General features: G+C 46.8%; 1 protein-coding gene across 1 annotated transcript in view; it reads right to left on the bottom strand.

The window, feature by feature from the left end:
* ATP6V0D1 (ATPase H+ transporting V0 subunit d1) overlaps positions 1–18638 on the bottom strand; it is a 34582-nt gene extending 15944 nt beyond the window's left edge. Inside the window, exons 1-2 of the mRNA XM_021541123.4 lie at positions 18476–18638; positions 8368–8539 (exon numbers count right to left, since the gene is read on the bottom strand). Of these exons, the coding sequence (XP_021396798.1) occupies positions 8368–8539; positions 18476–18605 (302 nt within the window). The 5' untranslated portion in view covers positions 18606–18638. The remainder of the gene's footprint in view (positions 1–8367; positions 8540–18475) is intronic.
* Positions 18639–19254: the final 616 nt, after the last annotated feature.

The raw sequence follows: 19254 nt of genomic DNA, 5'->3' as shown, positions 1-19254 counted from the left end.
AATAGTTTAATCAGTTTTTTCAGCTCATATTAGAACAGGTCAGATCAGCAGCAGCTCTACCTCTCATCTGTAGCTGAAGCCCAGACAGTGGGAACAGCAAGAGCAGATGCAGTGTGTGATGATCTCTGCTCAAAGTGTCCTTGCTGGTCTCTTCCTATCTTTGCATACTGTCCCTCCTAGAGTCACACCAATACAAACCATACCTAAGTGCTACATTTGTGAACCTGCCAAAGAGAAAGCTGAGAATTTCATGGCTGCCACCACAAACCAAGGGCACTCAGCCAGGAAGTGGGTGCTCTGCTAAACTTAGATCAACAAGACCATTTGAGAGCAGAGAGTTATAACTTCACAGTACTACAGAGGCTGTGGCAGCCTTTCAAAACCAAGTATCCAGGAATGTTCTCAGCATTAATCTATATTTAGCTGAATCTCCACATGATTTTTACCATCCTCTAGTCTAGGTCTCTTGGGATACTGACCTCAGTTTTCCACTGGTATCATCTGTTAACTTACATGCAGTGATACATTGTTAGCTGCATTAAAATCTAACAAGGAAAAAAAGCTACAAGAAGTACTTTTTATTTTAAGGCTTTATTAATTTGACTCAGTGTTCCTGATCTGTAAAAACCCCTTGAAACATCAGGGAATGTTTTGAGCAGCTTGCAGCCTGATGTAAGAATTTCTGGTTACCTAAACTTGATGCCTCAAAGTTCGAGAAACACAAGGCTGATATGCAAAGCTGAGCCATGGCACTCTGTGCCATATTGAACAGACTTGAGTGCTAATTAAATTTAAATTATTGACCAAAAACATGTCATCATGCTGCTTTCACAGGGACCAGCTGCAGAAGTCAAACTTGCATGAAGTTTTTCTCATCTTACTGGTAAAAACACAAACCCCAAAACATTTAATGGATATAAAGTAAGAGGACAGGCTGCACTATTCACATTATGCCCCAAACTGTCTCTAGTAGCTAAGAAACCTGAATGAGTTTAGAAGGCTAAAAGCCTTTACCTGCTTCTCTGTGAATGTGTGGTCTGGACCCAGCCAATGTGCAGAACACCTCTGTGCATACAGACCTGCTGCCAGCAGAAGACAAGAAAATTCATCATCCCTCTTGACATGCAGTAAACCAAAGAAGGCAGACACAAGATTTAGCTCAGCCTCTAAACATTGTGGTACTTATTCAAAGCTGTTTGCTAGACTTCAAACTAACTTACAGAATGGACCTGGGAGGAGACTAGGACCCAAGATGCTCCCAGGAAGCCTTCAGAAGCAGTGCCCTGGGCCTCCAGACCTTCTCTGGGCTGAACTTGCCAGTCTAGAGTATTGAGTAAGGTAAATCAATGGAAAGGCAAAAGGAAAACAAAAGGTCAAGCATGCTAAGGTCAAGCATGAAAGACCTTGGGAATGGTTTCAGTCAAGGAGTGAAGCATATTAGATGTAAACAGAATTGCTTAGTGAGTGCACACCCAGCTGAAGGCACTGCACATGGGTTTTCTTCTGGAAAAGCTGGAGTCACACAAATTGATTTGAGCAGCATTAATAACCTAATACACACTCCCTTCCCTTCTTGTTTTATGCCTCTAACAGACATTCTGTTCAGCCTGTTGAGGCTGCAAGAAGGAACTTGGGGGAAGTACAAGGACTGCTCCTGCAAACTGCAGACTCACTAGAGAAATTCAGCTTTAAACAAAGCCCAAGAAGATACAGAAGTCCACACACTGCCTGTGGATGACACTGCATGAGCTTGGACAGGGATGACATCCAAGGGCAATAAATTCTCACCTAATCACCCCGAGCCTGCATGCTAGAGCCCTTTCTCAGACTGCAGGGTTTCACTGAAGACTTCCCTTAGCGACACATGGGCTGACATCTGGAGCTCATCACTCGCTTTTTGCTGCATCTTTACTGCCACCAGTAGCATTTTGTTAGCTTTCCTGATCACTACCACAGCCCACTGTTTGCCAGGCACTGTGTTAACACACTGTTAAGAACAGTGCTGCTGTTAAGAACTGTTCTGCTCCGTAGCAGAACAGTTAGGTTGCTCCCATTCAAATCCACCGGCCAAATGAAATGTTTTTCAAGCATCAGGGAAGAAAAAAAATACAGTGAAACACACCTTTCAAAGATTCCATTTCTAATGAGGGCACCCGCAGTCACACCATGACTCCCAGAGTCATCACCGTGCAACCCAGTCCATCATCACAGACACTGGTTCTGGGAAACCAGTATGAGATCAGCATCCTTTGGGAACACAGGTGAGCAGATGCAGCTCTGATGCCACCATCCAGAGGACACAAGTCTCTGATCATTTCCAGACCATTAGCTACATGCCCTCTAATTTTGAATATTGCATAATCCCTCCAAGAACTTGGCTTATCAGTTCAACTTTGCACTCCCTGCAAACACGGAAGCTGTTTGTCAGAAACCCGTGCTGCTTTGCCAAAACAATCTCTGCAGAAAAGGCTCATAAGCCTTTTATTGCAGAATCCCCAGCCACCATGGTAATTTTTACTTCCTAACCCCACTGCCCCCAAGGAACCTGACTGAAACAATATAGTGCAATTCTAAATGCAGCAGCATTAGGAAAGATCCTTCAGGTTGTTGGACTTGTCACAATGAACTACACCTAATGTAAAGCATTTGAAGGGTTTTTTCCTTCTGCAGGAAAGGATTTCAAAAGGATGCAGTCATATTTTATAACCTCTGCAGTTATACCAGGATGCACACTCCAGTGTGTATCCTGGCATAACTGCACACCTTTAGAATGAAGACAGGCAACTTCCTACTCCAGAGTAGAAGATTAGTGCTTTTCAGCTTAAGGAGCAATTGAAAAATCTGGCTCCAGGAAAACCATTGCTGCAAAATTAAAATTGAATTCAAAGTTGTGCAGCAGAAACTAGATCTATCCAGTGCAGGGGAGAGGCAGAGCAGGACTGGGTCAGGGAGAAGGTAACAGAGGGAAGTGTCAGTTACGAAAAGGCACACACAAGGGGAAAAGGTACATGCAGCCTCATCAAAAACACATCTTGTGACCACAAAAACATACTGAAAGCCAAGTTCCCAGCTGCATCCTTGGGGCAAAAAAAGAACCTGGTTCCCAGCCCGTGAAGGCTGGTAAGATAAAGATAAAAGATGACCTAGTCTGTCCTCTGATGACAGGCCTGATCACAGATTTGGAAGATGTATTTAGACCCAGCTTGCTCCTAGCCCTCACTCCCACAGCACACTCAGTGTCCACAGTTGCCAGCAGCTCCCCCACTGAAGATAAGACCAAACCCTTCTCTGCCCATCAGTCTGCCATGAGGGTTCAAGGGGCCCAACAGCTGCCAGGGCCTTGACACTGGTCTGCTGCAAAGCCAGACTTCCCAGAGCAGGGAAGAGACTGTGCCGAAGAAATGGGGAGGGAAAAAAACCAAAACAAACCCCAAACAAAAAAACCCCACACAACAAAAACCAACCCAAAAAACCCACTAAATCTTTTTACCTGCCATTGGAAAAATACTAAAGCTGACAATCTGATCAGGCTACAGCAGGCTGGAGTCAGGATTCTTTAGCATAATGTTGTTGCTTTCTAAACCATATGCAGGAACACTGGAAGGAAGGAGAGACAGGCCATGGCACTGTGTCAGGCTAACACAAAGAACAAAGCCTGTACAGAAAGGCAAGGCAGCACATCACTAAGAAGAACCTAAAACCCACTTCCATCCCACAAGTCAATATGTGCTTGTTGAATTCAGGAAGTGGCTTTTGCTGTTTCAAGAACACTTAATACCTGTTTGTTGCTGCCCTACAGAACATCACTGCATTCCCTCAGCCAAAGAGTCCATTGTTTGTGTTGGAGCAGAGATGTTAACAGCCAATTTGTGCCTATCACTCAGATCCTACTATGGTTGGCTGAAAGACACGGGGAAGCACCAGCAGACTTCCAGCAAGGAGCTTCATGGCAAGATGCAGAGCTAGCAGGTGTGTTATGGAGACTGCAGCAGGCTCAGCAAGTCGAGCTTTCTGCTTGCAGTGGCAGAGGCTGCCAGCTACAGCCACCACTTGAAAAAACAAATTGAGGAAGTTGGCTGATTTCCCTTATTTTGGTACTAAGAACACAACACTTGCCACAGAAGAGTTCCTGGAGAGAACTAGAGCCAGGAAAGAGTCAGTGTGGTGCCAGGAGAGGAGCACAAGAGGACAAAAAAAAATCAGTGTCAGCAAGTGACCTGAGGAACAAAGACCTTACTTTGGGGTTGCTGCCTAGCCGCGTTCCGGGGTCAGTTTTGTTCTCTAAACACTGTTTTTTCTCCTATGCTCAGGATAGCGATTAACTCCTGCCCACCTCTCCAGGTGACCATGCTCACCGCTCGCTGTGCACCTGGAGAGGAAGCACGGGGCTGGAGTGCCACCTTCCGGCAAGCCACCGGCAGCGCCACCTCCCCGGGCCGGGCACGGAGCGCGCACCCTCGGCTCCAGGGCCCTGCGCTGCTCCCATCGCTCTTTCTCCTCCCCCTGGCCTCACTTACTGCAGGCGCTGCTTCAAAAAAGTGAAACGACACAGTATCATTCCACCTGGGACAAACAGCATGGCTCCTGGCAGGTTGGTGCTGGGGCCAGAGAAGACATTGCAGCTGCTCCTGCAATCAGACATTTCCCCAGATCTCAGCAATGTGTCCTGGGTCAGATCAGAGCATCCTCAAAATACAAGCACAACAGTCACCCGATGATCCACTCAAAACCACCTCAAAGGTTCAGCAGGACATTCAGGAAGGAGAAAGCTTGACTGTTTTTTAAGTGCTTGATCCATGTCCTGGCATCAGCCATGCACAGTGTGGCCACTATCAATGTGTGTTAAGAGGCCCCAAAGTGCCCATCTTACGTGAGGTTATCCAGGAGTCCTTAGAAGGCCAAAAAGGTAAGTACATGCAAAGACATCCAAGCAGCAATGAGTTTCAAAGCTGAACTGAACATGCTACAAAACATTTCCTTCCAATTTGAGCCAGACACACCTCCTACAATCCCACTCAATGTTAAAAATCTCTGTTTACAACTCAAAAGAGGTCTCGGTGAACTCAAGCTTTCCTCCTGCAGAAGCCAGCCCTGCTCAAACTTTCCACATCTTTCTACTATTTTTTATTTCACTTCAGCCTGTATACTATTAGCACACAGATACATCCAGTTGAGTACAATTTCTTCTTCTGACCACCTGGTGCCTCAATTGCCTTGAGCTGTCTACCAGGAGCAGTCTTGATCATTTCCTGCTCAAGTCTCATTAACTACCCTGAAAGAATGGAGTAGGAAATAGCCATGTTCAAAAGGCAAAGATAAATCACCCCCTATGTGTGCACCCAGAATGAAAAATCAAGAGGCAAAGGCTTGTCCCAGTGTCACCCAGGCAAGCAGGATGACACAGTACCTCTGGGTGCACAAGCACAAAATCCCCAGCACTGCCAACATCCTTTGGCTGAATGTTTTTACAGTGCTGCCTCCATACGTGCCTGAGCTAGATTAAAACCACTGGCACAAGTATGTGCTACCAGCTACAAAGAGAGCTGTTCTTCACTCCAACTATTTGGGACACACATGGAAGTTTTACACTGTCAAAAGACAAAATCTCTGGAATTTCTGTCCCCTGCCCCAAACCAAGACCTGCAACAACTCAAGGGACAGTTTCAGGGAACACAGTCTGAAAGACAGCCTAAGAAGCCTCTTTTCTGCTAGGTCTGTCACCAAAATAATAGATTTATCAAGAGAAGATACTAAGACCCACTGGGTAAAAGCAGCACCCTTTCCAAACTCCTTGTGATTCACTGTATCATGCTTTAACCTGCCTGAAAAGTCATTACAAGTTATTACAGTGTCTAATACCCTGATAGTGACTCCCACCTTGAACCAGTCAAAGTTGGCAACACCTTCTGTACTTCAGCAATACTCCACTGGCGTGATGAGTGCAGACCCAGAGGAGACCCCTCAATCAGTGGTGCAGCAGAACCACAACAAAACCCAACTGAACACTTGACCTCTTTGCACAAAAGACTCTGCAAGAGAGTGCAGACATTCCATATGGAAAAACAACTTTCTCCTACTTGACCTTTTGCCTTCCTCTAGGCAGCACTGCAGACAATGGCATTAAAGCAAATCTTGTGGGTAAAAAGGAAGAGATAAGAGTGAAGACAACTTGAGGAAGGAACATTCTGTGCTGAACAGAAACAATATATTCAAAAAGATTATGCAGTAGCAAGAGACAGAGGAATCTGCACAGAATCATGTTTTGCTGAGAACTCATCACAGTGAGAATGACAGAAGCAGAACAAGACCAACGTTAAATCAAGTTGAGGGCAGAACACCAGTTTTTAAAAGTAATTCCAACAGTTGGTAAGAACCAGCCTTTCTGATTACACAAGATGTCTAAGGTCTTCTGCAAAACACAAGGTGGATTGTAGACACTGAATAAAGATCAACAGGACTCAAGTTAGAGGAACTGGATTCCATGGCCATCCAGTGTGTAACCAAGGCAGGAGTGGTGTGAGACCATTCAGCTCATGTTTGCTACACACCGATTTTTAAAGTGAGACTCTTAGGCAACAGCAAAGTCTGCAACATACTGCTGTGCTGCCCAAACTGTTGCCTTTAAACAGATATGACAGAAGCATTAGTGATTACTATGATCATTTCATGGAGACATTTTCATAAACTTGTAACACAGCAAAGGAAAAGCAACAGGGGAGGACCACCCACCCAACACTGCCAAGCTCAAACAGCACTGATGTCTTGACAGAAAATTCAAGATGGGCAAAGAGGTGTTTTAAGAGTTAACTTAAGTTTGAGAGAATAGAAGAGATTGCTCCATACAGCTAAGATGATGAACTAGAAATTGCTTCATCCATTGGAAACACTGCTGCAAAATGGGAGCTTAGTAATGTTTTGCTCCATATTTGGGTCCAAACATGAAAACTCAGAAATTTTACTGACAAGCTTATAAGTAAAAACAATTTCTTAGAAAACAGGAAAGGCTTAGGAGACAGCTTCAAGCCTTTCTGACACAGACACAGAAAAAAACAGGTAGGAGTCACTGGGTTAGAAAGTGAGATAGCAGTAGCACCCAGACAGAGAAAGGAGTGAACACAAAGGCACGTGGCAGAGAGATGGGTGCTTAGTCAATATTTGCAAATGCAGGAGATGCCACAGATAGATGAAAATTTAAATTTTTTCCATTAACCACAAGGATCTTTCTACATTAGCCTGCATCATTCAAAAACTTGTAGTTGGTAAGCAGGATAACAGACAACTGACAAAAATGCATAATTAATACCACAGACTCCTGTACTACAGGCTTAACTATCCCACTAAAGAACAGAATGTGATCTCCTTCCCAGCAATGCAAGTTAAAGTCACATTCTACTGAAACAGAAACTCACTTTTGTCCATGAGGCATCTCCTTGGTCCTTAGAGGAGACCACTGGCAGTGTAGGTTTGCAAGCTAAACTAGAGTTTACAAGAATATAGACTAAGGAAATGAAAAAAGTCAATTTTACTTCCATGTTTCAGATGCAAGCTAGGATTAGTATCCCTCTGCCACTAACAATTCCATTTTGTTACTGAACAAAACAAGAGCAGCACACTGGGAAGCAGAGGGTTGTACAAAACCTCTGGGAGAAGATACCTCAAGACTGTTGGGCTATTTCAAGCTTTTCACATCAGCTGAACCTGCTGTGGAAGCCCCATGTGTTTCCACCAACTGACAGAGACATGCTGAGGCTGCTGCAGCCCTGTGTTTCCCTGCTGCACATTCCAGGTCCTGCCTGGTACTGGCATTTGCTGGATCCCACTGAGCTGTCCAAGAAAAACAAACCAGTCAAAGGTTAACCCCAAAAGGGAAAAGTTGTTCAATTTCTGGCCAGCCTAGCTCCCTGAACCAGTTTGGGATGGGGCCAGAGCCCCTGGGGTGGGACAGGAGAATCACATCAGCCCTGATGAAGGCTGATCAACCTCAGAACTAGCAGGCAACTCCTGTAATGCACATGCATGGCATGCCTATGTTTTGCAGCAGGACCACAGTTTTAAAAAACCAAGAACATTTAACACAAGGGACGAAGATAAATGGTATCTCTAAGAGACTGAATTAATACTGTGATGGAAGGCAGCCAAGCAGCTGTACCAATGGAGCACACGCTCCCTGGGAACAGAAGGCTTTAATAACACAGTGATACAATGCTGCTGCTTTGAGACCTCCAGATACAATCACGACCCTTTCAGTCAAGAAGCTGCATAAAACACAGCAGGTGCAGAGCTCAGAGTAGAAAGCTGGTCTGAGAGCTCTCAAGTCTGGAGGAACACCAGCATTTCAAATGCTGTTCATGACCAGCTGGTACTCACGTGATATAGTCCAGAAAACTTGCCAGGGGCTCATACGCGTGGTTCCTCATGTGACGGAACTCCACCACCATCTTCTCCTTCAGCTTGTCATCAATGACCGACACCGTGAGCGGGGAGGCTTCATTGGCCAGGAAGTTCCCATAGTCTGTGCTCTGGAGGTGCAGTTTCAAGTCTGAAAAAGAAGAAAAATTCCACTCTAGAGGGTTTTGGGCTGGTTTGGGGCTTTTTTTCAGCATAGCCAAAAAAGCTGCTGCTCAGCACTCCTCTAGGCATCCTCTTCTCTGAAAGATCACCTAGACAAAACCCATGTGTTAGGTCACACACTTACATTTGTTCTCAGTTTTATCATGGACAACCCAAATGCAGGAAAAGATCAGTGTTTCACCATATCAGCCTTACCTCATCTTAAAGACAAATCTGTGACACCATCTGTGCAACTGAGCACACACACTGGTGCCAGCTGTTCACTCTGCTAGGTCAAGGTGGAAGCTTACTGATTTTCTAGGAGGTACTTGCTAGAAATCCAGGGGGGTAAAAAAAAAAATTTAAGCACTCCATCTAGCCAAAAGGGCTCTGGGGGCAGGTTCCTCTGAAAAAAAATCACAACCAAGAACCTAACTGCACACACAGCAAGTCTCCCCAGATACTAGAGATGTGCAGACATTTGTAAAGCTTTCAAAACCAAAAACACAGGAACAGCAACTTAGCAATTATAAACCATCTTGGTCTTACATTATCAAAGCAGCCCAGCTAATTGTGCTGGTAAATAGAATTCAGGCTTTAACAGGTAGAGAGGGACTAGTGAAGATGAAGGCCATTTAAATCCATTTCACAGGGTAGGCAATCCCTGCCCAGAATGGATGAACATGTTCAGAAGTCTTCCCTTTCTCCAGTTTCCTCTGTTACCCCTGCTTGCAGGTCAGGTGCCCAACCAAGCTGCAGTCCTGGCCAACAAGCAACCACAACACGCTGAGTTCTGTCAAGATAAAAGCACTGTTTGAGCCAAAAGCATTTAAGCGTCTCTGTGGAAAAACTGAATCCAGAACTCAGGAACGTCATACAATCCTACCCCTCAAAGCTCTACTAGTTGCATTGGTACACAATGTTCATCTCCCTTCAACTTCACCTCAGAGGGCCAGTTAGGCAAGCATCCTCCCAGGGATTCAAGACCTTTATGGGGTAAGGAGAGGAGCTGGAAGAGTTGAGTCAAACCAGATGTGAACACACCATCCAGAGAAAACAAAAGAAGACAATTCTCCCTGGTTTTTCTGAAGCAGCTTTACTGAGGCTGCCTTCCACTGAGCCATACGAGTCCTCAGCATTATGGCACAAGTATCCACAGCACCGAGGTCAGAGCAAGCACTCAGCCTGGTTTGAGGAGTTTGACCTTTTGACATTACACCCAGCCATAGGCACAAGCTGAAGAGCTCCTCCTCAGGCTCCTACCTGAGCTTGTACAGCATGATACTGTTCTCAGCCCAAGGGACCAGGAGTCAAACAGCTTCCAAACCAACTGACTCTTCTGGGTATTTCCAAGGAGCCTTAGCAAAGATGGTTTTCACCCAGCACTCCATAGTTACAAAGATGTTCCCACTACTCAGTCTAAATAAAGGCCAGAGACTTAAATATCACTCAGTTTGTCTTATTTCTCAGTGGTTTACATGAGGATTTTAGGGGCACTTCTTGAAAGGAGGAGATTCTGCTCCTCTAGTCAGTTCTGCTGAGACCCCATCAGCAGCACTGCATCCACCCCTGGGGTCCTCAGCACAGGAAAGACATTGAACTGCTTGGAACAGGTCCAGAAGAGGTTACAAAGATAATTAGAGGTATAGAGCACCTCTCCTATGAGGAAAGGCTGAGAGGTTTGGAATTATTCAGCCTAGAGAAGAAAAGGCTCTAGGGAGACCTTACTGCAGCCTTTCAGTACCTGAAGGGGCTATAGGAGAGTTGCAGAGGTACTTTTAACAAGGGCATAGAATGACAGGACAAGGGGTAACAGCTTCAAACTGACAGAGACTAAGTTTAGATTGGATATTAGGAAGGCATTCTTCCCTGGGACAGTGGTGAGGCACTGGCACAGGTTGCCCAGAGAAGTTGTGGATGCCCCATCCCCAGAATTTTTCAAGGCCAGATTGGACAGCATTTGGAGCAATCTGGTCTAGTGGAAGGTGTCCCTGCCCATGGAAGGAGGTTTAGAACAAGGTCTTTAAGGTCCCTTCCAACCCAAACCAGATTTAATAATTCTACGAATCCTGGATGTAGCAAAGAGAGCTTCCCATCCAACTACACACATCAAGGCTGAAGCAAAGCAGAGCTCTAACCTAGATCTCTGTCCCCAGGGTAATCTGCAGCTGAACAGCTGTAGTTTGTTCTACCAAATCACGGTCAGCTCACATTAGCAAGGAGAAGACATTGCCTGAGTAACTCAGTCGAGTCCGCAGCACAAACCTTGCCACAGAGTCAAACACCAGATCATGCCAGAACTTGGAACGTCCCTCACCTCCACACAGCCTGCACAGGATTATTACTGACAGTAATCACTTCCTAAAGTCTTCAAAAAGCCCAGTTCACAGGCAGCCCCCTGTGTACAAAGGATTCTGACCCATCTCTTCTGCAATTGCTTGATTTCTGAAAGCAAATACAGATGGGATATCTACCTGAACTATGTCTTAGTGAGTTTTTGTCCCACTTTTAAATCTCTTAAATGAGGAACTTTGGAGTCTGAGTGGAAATTAAGTTCCTGACAGATCAGGACTTTACTAGTTTGCTTTTTGCAGAAACTGGAGAAAACATGGAACAAAACTGATCAATTAATATGTTCAATGAATATGAGAGAAAAGGTCCTTGTAAAAGTATTATACCCAAAAGCTCAGATTGCAAGGGAAGGCACAGGGAACTGCAGCAGTTGCATTCATATACCTTCTACTTGCAGTTCCCAGACCTCTAATGGAAGCTAAGTCTGCCCAAAAAGGCATGTGATGTTGTTTTGCAGCAGACAGGACTTTGGAGAGGAAGCAGCTATTGCATATCCTCCCAGATCTGCCTTCAGTAGGGAAGCTGCCAAAGCTTATTTCCTCAAGTTCAACACTATTGGTTTGTTTTGTTGTCATCACAACCTGAAACTCTGCTTTTGAGGTTCTAAGCATATGCATTGCTATCATGTCACTTGATGCTACAGACTCGGCGACACAAAAAGAAGTTTGCTGTAATTCCAGGAAGTCAGAGCTGCACTGCATCTAGACCAGAGGCACACAGGCTGCACATTGTGCCTTGCAGGCTCTCCAACAGCTCTGAGCAAGCTCCCATGAGCTGCTTGGCCGGAACATTTTGCCCTGCTCCATGAAGGGGTTGTGCCCCCAACTCCACAGCACAAGAGCCAGCACATTATGTTGCAACTGGAATAAGGGCCATGTTTATATAACACTTGGAATTCATGTTCATAAGGAAGGCCAGCCACAAACTGCAGAACTAAACTTTTCTGAATCTTTTAGCATCCAAGCAGACAAAACAGAACATATTTGCAAAAATTGGACCGGATTTATGAACCCTGACTCAGTGCATCCCACGGTGTATCAGTGCTTTACACTAGCCTGTCCTCCTCCAGCTGCTGGGCTAGTCACCAAGCTTCAGCCAAGAGGGCTTGGGAGCTTTTAATAGGACTATTCACATGTCAAGCTGCTCAGATGAGAGCAAACTAATCCCGTGGTTTCACAAATCTGCTGCCAGAAGAGCTGTCCCAGTAGCACGGTGACTAATAAATGGATGCACTGCTGAGCAAGCCCCAAGCTCTCCAAAAGCTCAGGTTCCCAACACAAGCTTAGACTACAGTGGAGTTGGCCTCTGGCAGCAAGAGCAGCACCGTGGCAGGGGCAGCTGCCAGAGATCCCACAGGCTGCATGTCGATAAGACACTGGCTGCAAGGCCTTTTCAGTGCCTCTTCCCCAGCTGCTCTGAAAGGGAAGGAGACCTGCACCTAGAGCCCAGCCCCTCCTGATTCTGACAAACAACAGCATGGGGCCTCAACCCAGTGACTGATTTTAAGAAATACATTTGCCTGTTCTGGCATTTTTCCAAGAAGTTCACACACTTTATGTAACAGACTGAGCCAGCATTTGGCAAGGGAGCACTTGAATGACCACAAAACTTTTGTTCTCTCTCCTCCCCCGCAAAACTTAGGAAATTATGGCCAGGTCACTACTCCCAGAAAGCTGCCTCGTGCAAGAACGGAACCATTTGTCAGAATGACAGTCTTTTTCAGCTGGGTAGGGTAGTGCTTGGGATTACCATGACATGTACTTACAGCCACCTACTATCAACTCTCAGATCAGGCCCTCTGGTTTTCATGCAGCTGCCTGTACATGAGCCACAAACACAACCAGAGCTTAATCAACCCACTGCCATGCCAACACCTTGACATTTCAGATGACATCTTCACAAGAGACTTTATATCCACACTAATGCAACAATCCTCTCCTGCAAGTTTGCTTTGACTTAACAAGGAACCAAGCCATTAGTCTGTCAGACATCTGTCAGTCACAGCCTTTCCTGTAAGCCCTGCTCAGACAGAGTGATCCATGGCCCCATCAGCTCAGACTTCAAACCCTTCCTTCTTTCCTGCTGTAACTGCATTGCAGAGCTCTGAATCAAGTTAAGGGCTCAAACACTTCCAGGCAAGGAGTGATCTGTCTTCTCACACACAGGCACAGAATCAGCTTCCACAACTTCTAAGCTGAACTGATGTTTTCACAAAAATTATCTGCTGTAACCCTGCCATCTTCCTCCAAAACACCTGGGGCCATCATCACCTATATAAAAAAAATTAAAATATCATTTGCCATCTCCCAAGTTGGAAGCAGTAAAGCAGCCGAGGGATTACACAGCAGTCTGCAGATGAGCTACATCGCCCACGTCTCCCTTCAGGAGACTGCAGTCATTACCATTTGCCTTGTTGCTGTTTGTTTGGTCTGTTTATAGCCACCTCAGACACTCCTGAAGCTGATTCTCTGAAATCTTGTTCAAAAAGAACTCAGAGGCCCCTTGTTCCCTGCGGAATTTAAGACCTTTCCTGTGGTTGCACACCGCCAGCAGTGACATGCTACCTCTTCTTCTCTGTTGTCAGGCAGCAAATTCATCTGAGCCACAGTCAGACAGAGAGAAGCATCATCTTTGGCACTTTCCTCCACCAGTATCTCACCTCTGACTTTTCACAAGTTTGAGATGCCCTCAGCACCAAAGAGCAGCCTGTGTTTCTAGTCATCCCTTCCTGGGACTGAACTTGCTCCGCTCAAGAGCTTCAAACTCAGCACAGCCAGGTCATGTTCCATGAGGAGCCCCTCAATGAGGCAGCCCCTTTCCTAATCTGTCCAAAAGTCAAGGTAATCCCTCCTGATCTGCCTGCATCCCCAATAAGCTTTCCCCCCCCCCCCCTCCAAAAGCAGACTGCTCTAAGTCACTCTGTAACCTCAGAGGCCCAGTGCAGGACATCAGCCCAGCACCTACTGCAGGGGTTAGGGGAGAGGCAACAAATCACTGAGAAACTAAAACAAACAGGGCAGAAAACAGACTCATGCTGCAGGAACTGACAGCTGAGGAAAAACAAGATGAAAGCACTGACTGGCTGCCAAGCAGCAATACCTGCCAGGAAACCCAGACACCATCATCATCATCGCACAAAGGGCAGGACCCAAACAAGGGCTGAAGCTGCACCAGCACTGAGAAGCTGACCTCAGCTGCTGCTTGAAGTTTAGCTAGGAGAAGCTGTGAAGCAGGTCTCTGCCTGGTAAAGGAGGCCAGAACAAACAGCAAAGAGCCTCTGCTGAACCCTGCAGGAAGCCAGTGACCACAGTGTTTGTTTGCCACCATGATCTAGCAGGCTATGGAAGTGCCATCATTCTTCCAATAAATGATGTTTTCCTGAAGCTTGATTTAACAGGACAGTTGATGAAACAGCCACAGCCAGTGGTTACACCCATACAGGATGCAGAACAAAGCACCAAAATTAGCAGGACAGCATTTTGGACACTGTTCTGTTTCTACACAAGAAGTCAGCATTTTGGAGGACAGGAATGGAGAAATGGTCTGTACTTTCCTCAGATCTCACCTTGCCTGTAGACTCTGCCTCCTCTGGCAAGAGAGAGCTCTTGGGGCCAGGGGTCAGTCCTGCTCCACAGTCCCAACACACAGGGGTCAGCTTTTCACACAGAGCTCCAGGGTGTCAGGAGAGTGACAAATCATCATTGTGTGAATGACAATGAAAAGTCCCCAGCACGTTAAGGCCTGGCTTCTACAGCCCCTGAGTTCAGACTGAACCACTCTCAGAGCTCAGGATGGATCTAAGCATGGCCACACCTTGGGACTATCAAGTGGCCTCTCCTTGCTTGGTAGTACAGTAAAGGAGCTGCACAGGAAATGATCTATGCTGCTCCCCCTTCACACAGGGGAATATCATGAGCTCCACCAAAAGCACTCTTGAAGTCAGCCTAGAGCTCTGCAATACAAAAGAGAGACTCATTCCAGCCTTTTTGGGGCCTAAATTCCAGGGCCACAGTGATAAAGTGGAAAATACATGGGTAGCACAGCCTCCCCTGCTCTTCTCTCGTGAAAGAAGATGTGCTGAAGACCTCAAAGCAATGGCAGCCTGCAGGGCAGAAAAAATGGGACAATGAAAACAAAAGCCCACATTGCACGCAGCCTGGTGTACAGAAGACAAAACCCATGGACAGATCCCACTCCTCCAAGTGCACACCACTGTTTACAAGGCATCCCAGTTCCCAGCTGTGCCAACGCATGGACAGAGGCACAAGCACCCACAGACTGGTGGTGCTGAGATAGTCTCCAGAAGACCTCTCCCAAAAGAGGCCCACAAGCCTGAGCCAACTCCCTGCCAACTCCTCAGCCTCATCACCCAGCTAGAAGGTGGCACATCCTGCTGCTGGATTTCACCCACCAACCACCTCTACAACACTGGCAAGTCAGAAAGAAAGCAGCTTTCTACACTGTTGCTGCAGAAGCAAGAAGAAGTAGTAGCAATAGGAGGCTCATGAACACTGACCTAAGGGTAAAGACACTCCTGGTTCAAGATGCCTTTGTGCACTTCTTGGGCCATGCATGCTTTTTGCACAAGGGAGCTTTGCAGACCAACAGTAAAGCCAGCTGATAACCTACATTCCAGTCCCAGACTGAACTCTGCTGCTTAAAAGCATCACAACTGTTCAACTGCATCGACAGCTTTTCATTCTTCCGATACAACATCAGACCCCTGACAGGCCACCACAGCTTGAAGAGCTGTAGATGACTCACCAATCTTTTGCCAGTAGAAATCTGGGTGACTCCTAAGTTTGGTTGCCCCAAACAGATTCCACCAAGCACAGACCCATGCTCACAGCACTGGAGCACAGGAAAGCAGCTCCAGGTCCTTCACTGACACCTTGTGTCAGAAGCAGGAACTGGATACAACAGCGACCACCAGGCAGGTTCCAAAGCTCCCAGCTCATGTGTACTGCACAGGGCCTCGGCTGAGAAACAACCAGAGCACCAGGACTTTTGGAGCTGAAAGAAGGGATTAAACGTGTTATTGCTAAAGGGTTTAAGAGAAAGCTTAAGCCAAAACAGCTCTCACACACACACCCTCAATCCTGGCCATGTTTTTCTGCACTTCTTATGGCCAGCTCAGGAGCCTGCCTGACCACAGACAGCCCATTTGGCTCTCTGGTTCTGACTCAACAAGGGAGAGCCTGGATCAGATTACTTTGTGATCAGACAAGCAGTGACAACAGGGGATCATGCAGAAAAGCATCATTTCCTCCCTTCCAGCAGCACTAAACTGCCAGCCTAAGTCCTGAAGCCGACAAGTCAATCCCTTTATGCTTCCAGACTGATCTGGGCACAGAGGGAGCAGCATTTCAGACCTGGAAGCACAACGTCCTCCAAGCAGCCAGAAATTCAATTCCCAGAGCCAGACCCAGAACAGCCTTGGTCCTTCAGGCTTTCTCTATGGCCAAGACAACCACCTGCTCCAGGACTGAGACTAACTGCAGAGCCAGAAGCAAAGATTAAACAGAGAATTTAGAAGAATTATCAGTAATTTATGCCCCAGTACTTATTTTGGCTGCTAATACATCAGCCACTGCCTGGATTTAGTGCAGATGAGCACCTGGGAGGGAAAGAAACACGTTAAAAGCCTGTGAAGCACAGAAAACAAGTACTGGAATGGGAAAATCAGCACTAAAAGGACAGAGGAAATAAACTGTTTGACCAGAGACCTATGTAAGTAACATAGAACCACGCTCCTTTGAAGAAAAATCCCTCTCCAAAAGCACGCTAAGCAGGGAAACAGCGAGCCAAGTGAAGGAGTAACAAGATGGGCAGTGAATTTGGAAGAGCCTTCAGGTTCTGAATGAAGCATGACCAAGAGCACAGCAGCTGCCACCACCAGAGAGCTGCTGGGGACAGAACAGCAACAATGCCATGACAAACATACGGGAACTCCAACGTGACTCATTCCAAACGCAGCCAACACCACTCCAAGGGAGAACTTGGTTTAAGCAGCTTAGTTCAGAAACTGAGAAACGGAGAGAAAAGGGAAGCTCCAAGTACAGAAAAACTCCAAAGAGGAAGTTGCCTGCAGGAAAGGTGAAAAAGTCACAGTTCAGGGGATGCTGAGACTTGTGACTACCAAGAGAGCAGCAGTCACTCCCACTGCTCTCTTTCAGGCCCTGGACTCCACAGCAGGAATGCAAAGAAAGAGCTGAAAAAAAGGAAAGGTGGAAAAAGAGCTTCTGTCCTAAGTAAAAATATACTGGGGATTTTTAAGGTAGAGAGTGGGGCACAACACAGCACTCTGTTCCCATTCTACTGTTACCTGCAGCTGCTCACTCCAGGTAACTTGCATCCAGGGTTCAGCTGGCCAGGGATTCATCTGAAGTGTCAATGTCAATTAACCACTCAGCAATGATTGTCTAGATAAAACTGATGCTCAACTAATTTTTTTTTAGGAGAAAGAATGATCCAATAATTATAGTTCCACTGATCAAAACAACCAACATCTCTGGGTATGTGTGTTTCTAATTTATTTCAAGATAGGCCTGGTTTTAATCTTTGTGATTTGTGGTCCAGGTTCTGTACATCCAGGAGTGAAAACTGGTAAGCAGGTCACTGATCAGAGGAACAGCTTAGCACCAACTAATTAAGATGACAAGCTGACCATAGGTGATGATAGAACTGCAGGACAATTTGGGTTGGAAGGGACCTTCAAAGGCCATGTAGTCCAACTGCCTGCAATGAGCAGGGGCATCTTCAGCTAGACCAGGTTGTTTAGAGCTCCATTCAACCTGGCATTGAATGTTTTCAAGAATGGGGCACCCACCACCTCTCTGAACAACATGTGCCAGTGTTCCACCACCCTCACAATGAAAAAAGAAATCCTCACAATTCTGCAAGTTTATACACATTGATCTAGAAAGAAAGGATGATGGCTGGAAATCAGAATTAACCTCGAAAGAGATCTCAAGATCACAGGCAACAGATAATTCACTGGGGAATTTATTCAGATGTGCACTAGATTTTATTCCACTAGTGATCCTTCAATAACAGCAGGTACTTTCCTAGGTGACCTCATCTCCTTAAACACTAATCATGGATACCAGGGAACTTAGATTATATCAATAACTTTATTCCAGGCCTTAAAAGGCTTCCTGCCCTTTAGGAAGTGATGGCACAAACACGTCTCACCAGCAACGCCTGTCAAAACCCACCAAGCTCCCAAAATCCGCAGGGCACAGCTACACGGCCACCTCAAGAAAGCAGTGGGAGCCCAAGTTCCCTCACAGCAGCGCATCAGCTGCTGCAATCGCACGGCCGGGCTGACCGGGAAACTGAGTCAGCCGGGGCGGGGTGGGGGGCCGGGGCGGGACACGGACTGCGTCCTCAGCCATGGGGTAAAAAGGGAACAGCTCCTCAAAAACGCCGCTATCGGCTCTTTTCCCCGCTGCCAGCCAGCGCCTTTCCTCCCCTCGTCTCCCCACAGCCCCTGAGCCCGGACATTCCCCTCAGGATGGCGGGGAGCGGGGGGAGCCGTTCCCGCTTGCCTCAGGCCTCCACCGCTACTCACCCTCCAGGCTCTCACACTGCACCAGGTTCACGTAATCGCCTTGCCGGAGCACCCCCGCCTTAAAGCCGCGCACCAGCCCCTCCAGGTAGCCGTTGTCCACGTTGAAGTAGAGCTCGGGGAAGCACGACATGGCGGCGGCCGCTCCGCCGCCTCACGTGACCGCGCGCGTCACGTGGCGCGGCCCCTTCCCGGCAGCCCCCGCGCGGCGGGAGCCGCCTGAGGCGGCGGAGCGCGCGCGGCCCCTTCCCGGCAGCCCCCGCGCGGCGGGAGCCGCCTGAGGCGGCGGAGCGCGCGCGGCGCCGCGCGGCGGGAGCGCCCCCTGCGGGACCCGTGAGGGACCGCGAGGCTCCCGCGGGGAAAACGCGGTGAGCGAGCGGATATCGCAATGAAGGTTACATGTGTCACGTTAGAAAGTTATGGGTGTTAGTTCCCTTAAGTAGTGCGTTGAATAGTTTTAGGTTCCAACGTAATGTTAAAATACAGACTGTGAAAAATGCATATTCTATGATTGGCTTTGCACAAATATTACAATGAATATTACACGTGGAATGTTAGAAAGTTATGTATTAATTCTCTTAAGTAGTGTGTTAAATACAGTTTTAGGTTCCAACATAATATTAAAATACAGACTGAAAAATACATAATAATTGGCTTTTCACCAATATTACAATGAATATTACATGTGTCACGTTAGAAAGTTATGTGTATTAGTTCCCTTAAGTAGTGTGTTAAATACAGTTTTAGGTCCCAACATGTTGTTAAAATAGAGACTGTGAAAA

The sequence above is a fragment of the Lonchura striata genome, chromosome 11 (genome assembly GCF_050655825.1).
Source record: "Lonchura striata isolate lonStrDom1 chromosome 11, ASM5065582v1, whole genome shotgun sequence".
NCBI lineage: Eukaryota > Metazoa > Chordata > Aves > Passeriformes > Estrildidae > Lonchura > Lonchura striata.
This window is presented reverse-complemented; position numbering and strand designations above follow the sequence as displayed.